The 2,795-nt window shown below is 38.1% G+C and overlaps 1 protein-coding gene across 1 annotated transcript in view; it reads right to left on the bottom strand.

The window, feature by feature from the left end:
- Positions 1-2,452, bottom strand: part of LOC103811831 (2-oxoisovalerate dehydrogenase subunit beta, mitochondrial-like) — a gene marked incomplete at both ends in the record, with an annotated part of 37,476 nt that extends 35,024 nt beyond the window's left edge. Inside the window, one exon of the mRNA XM_009084828.1 lies at positions 2,344-2,452. Coding sequence (XP_009083076.1) covers positions 2,344-2,452 — 109 coding nt within the window. The remainder of the gene's footprint in view (positions 1-2,343) is intronic.
- Between the last annotated feature and the right edge of the window lie 343 nt (positions 2,453-2,795).

Genomic DNA, 2,795 nt, shown 5'->3' with positions numbered 1-2,795 from the left:
TGCTTTACATTGTAGAAATAATAAAATCTCCATCTAAACAAAAGAAGTTGCCTCTTACAATCATCCCTGTCACATGTTGCACAAATATACTATATATTTCAGCCTACAAAACTAAATGTTCTTTGAAATTTTCAGACAAAAAAAGGTAGGTAATGTCTCTGAAAATCAGGCCACCAGAATAGTGAAGGAAATCAGTCTTTCAGCATCTACCAACAGCAGCAACACTGTGGTTGGTTACCGACCAGCACATAAATCACATCACCCACTATTTCAGCACATCTTTACTCAAGATTTTAATCACAAGGCTGATTTATGTTCACTAAATGATCCAGCAATTGCTTTACAAGCCATTTGCTCAAACACAAAATCCTCCCTATATTCTCAAAAGTTGTGTGATATTGATGTGCAGCCACTCATGCCAGTAGGAAAGTAAGTATTTTAGTAACTCTACAGTCTGTATTTGTGACTTGTAAACATAGGGTAGGGTGGAGGGGTAGAGGGGGTGAGAAATAAAGGGTTGTTTCAAAGACACTTTGTTTTCTTTGTGTAACAGCACTTGGACTCAAAGCTCATTTTCCAAACTAATCCCTCTAAATGAATGGACAGAGGTCTTTTTGCCACATCTTAGCAAGCTCTCAAAACACACTGAACTTAAGGAATGTGTGAACCCTTTGGGTACATCACACCCCACCAGACTAAAAATAGCTGTACTTTTACATTTACATTGCTAATGGGACTTCTGGGTCTTTTTTTGAAAATATAAAAGCAAACAAGCAGTTTCACAAGTAAATATCCTATTTGTTGCTGAGTTATACAGCTGTTTTCTTGGTAGCTTTGATGTCTGCTTTCTAAACCCTTCCCATGTTAGTCTTTGTTTCTCTTCTCTAGGAAGAGGATGAATTTACTAATAAAATGGATGCACTGATGGAGAAGTGCATGGAAAATATGAACGTTTAGTCCTTCACCCAACATCAGACCACAAAGAGTCAACTTATAAATTGGATTGACGGATCCAAGCACAGCTTGTATATAAAGCTATAACACATGGAAACACTGAAGTGACAGCTTGAGTTCTATTTTATCAGTTGCTTACCCCATTACTCTATCTCCACATGCAAAATGTGTCATCCATTTTCTGTTCTCAGCCCAGTTCCTCTAGTCCAAAGAAGTAACAAGCTAATTTTTAGAACCAACTCAAGCACCATCAGTGTGAAATCACTCTGCTCCTATGTGTTACACACAACGATAGCTGTCAAAACTTCTTAGAACCAAAAAGTTACCTAAGACTAAAAACAAACTTAAAAAGCAATGGCAATCACATTTCCTTTCAAATAAGATTAAAATCTAAGTGTGGAGATTTTCAAGATTTTTAGAAACCAAGCATTTCAAAGAAATTTTAACTCTGAAGAAAATGGCGATCATAGAATCATAGAATCAACCAGGTTGGAAAAGACATCCAAGATCATCAAGTCCAACCCTACCGTGGTCACTAGACCATGGCACTAAGTGCCACATCCAGTCTCAGCTTGAAAACCTCCAGAGATGGTGAATCCACCACCTCCCTGAGCAGCACATTCCAATGCCTGAGCACTCTCTCTGTAAAAAATCTCTTCCTAATATCCAACCTAACCCTCCCCTGGCAGAGCTTGAGTCTGTGCCCTCTTGTCCTGCTGCTGGTTGCCTGGGAGAAGAGACCAACCCCCACCTGACTCCAACCTCCTGTCAGGGAGTTGCAGGGGATGATAAGGTCTCCCCTGAGCCTCCTCTTCTCCAGGCTGAACACCCCCAGCTCCCTCAGCCTCTCCTCATGGCACTTGTGCTTGAGTCCCTTCACCAGCCTCATTGCTCTTCTCTGGACCTGCTCCAGCCCCTCAATATCCTTCCTGAACTGAGGGGCCCAGAACTGAACACACTATTCAAGGTGGGACAACGTTGCAGTCTAGTTCTTTTGGAAAAATAAAAACTGATACAGAAATTTATTTCAGTATCTAGAGTTATCACAAGAAAGTAGTATAACATCTGTCAAATTTATATTGCAATTTGATAAAGAAATAATGCCTCTTAGTTTTATTTGTCCTTTTTTTTTAACACAAGTTTGTATAAAGGATTTCACTTCTAAGGTTAATTGAGCATGAATCAGACTGTGAAAGTTTATTTATCTTTGCAGTCAAAATCAGAGATCTTATACAGTTTTCACAATTACTCTAAAAACACAAGCCCCAACATAGCTTGGGGCTATGAAATCTTGACCAAACAAGTCAAGATTTCTGCTACAGTATTGTTTTAGCTGTGACTATCAACAGATATGTGCTTTCTTGGAAAACACAGCATACAAATCCTTACCTGCAGCTCTGTAAAGTATTTTAGGTTCAAAGAATATGCATGGATTTTTGTCCTCTATGCATGACAGCAGCAGTCCTTTGGCCTGAAGAGGACTCCTTGGAATAACAACCTGTAAAAATAATTTTTAAATAGTTTATTTAAATTGCAATTCTGCTAGAAACTTCCTCAATAATATTGAAAACTATGCAAATATTTTCTTTAAATAAACCTATCTACAGATTGAGCAGTTTTCACAAAGTGAATTAACATCAGTGCTACATTACTAACACACACTCCAAATTTTGAATTTTATTCTGTTCATTAATGAGGCTTTAATAGTTCCCATCTCCACCATGACTTAAATACGAAGGGACTCCCCTCCAGTAAGGCAGAACTAACATCTTAAGAATAAAATTTTGAGGTAAAAGGAAGACAAGAAGGTTAGTCAGATTAAAAAACAAAATTCAAACAAT

The sequence above is a fragment of the Acanthisitta chloris genome, unplaced genomic scaffold (genome assembly GCF_000695815.1).
Source record: "Acanthisitta chloris isolate BGI_N310 unplaced genomic scaffold, ASM69581v1 scaffold12541, whole genome shotgun sequence".
In the NCBI taxonomy this organism is placed as follows: domain Eukaryota; kingdom Metazoa; phylum Chordata; class Aves; order Passeriformes; family Acanthisittidae; genus Acanthisitta; species Acanthisitta chloris.
This window is presented reverse-complemented; position numbering and strand designations above follow the sequence as displayed.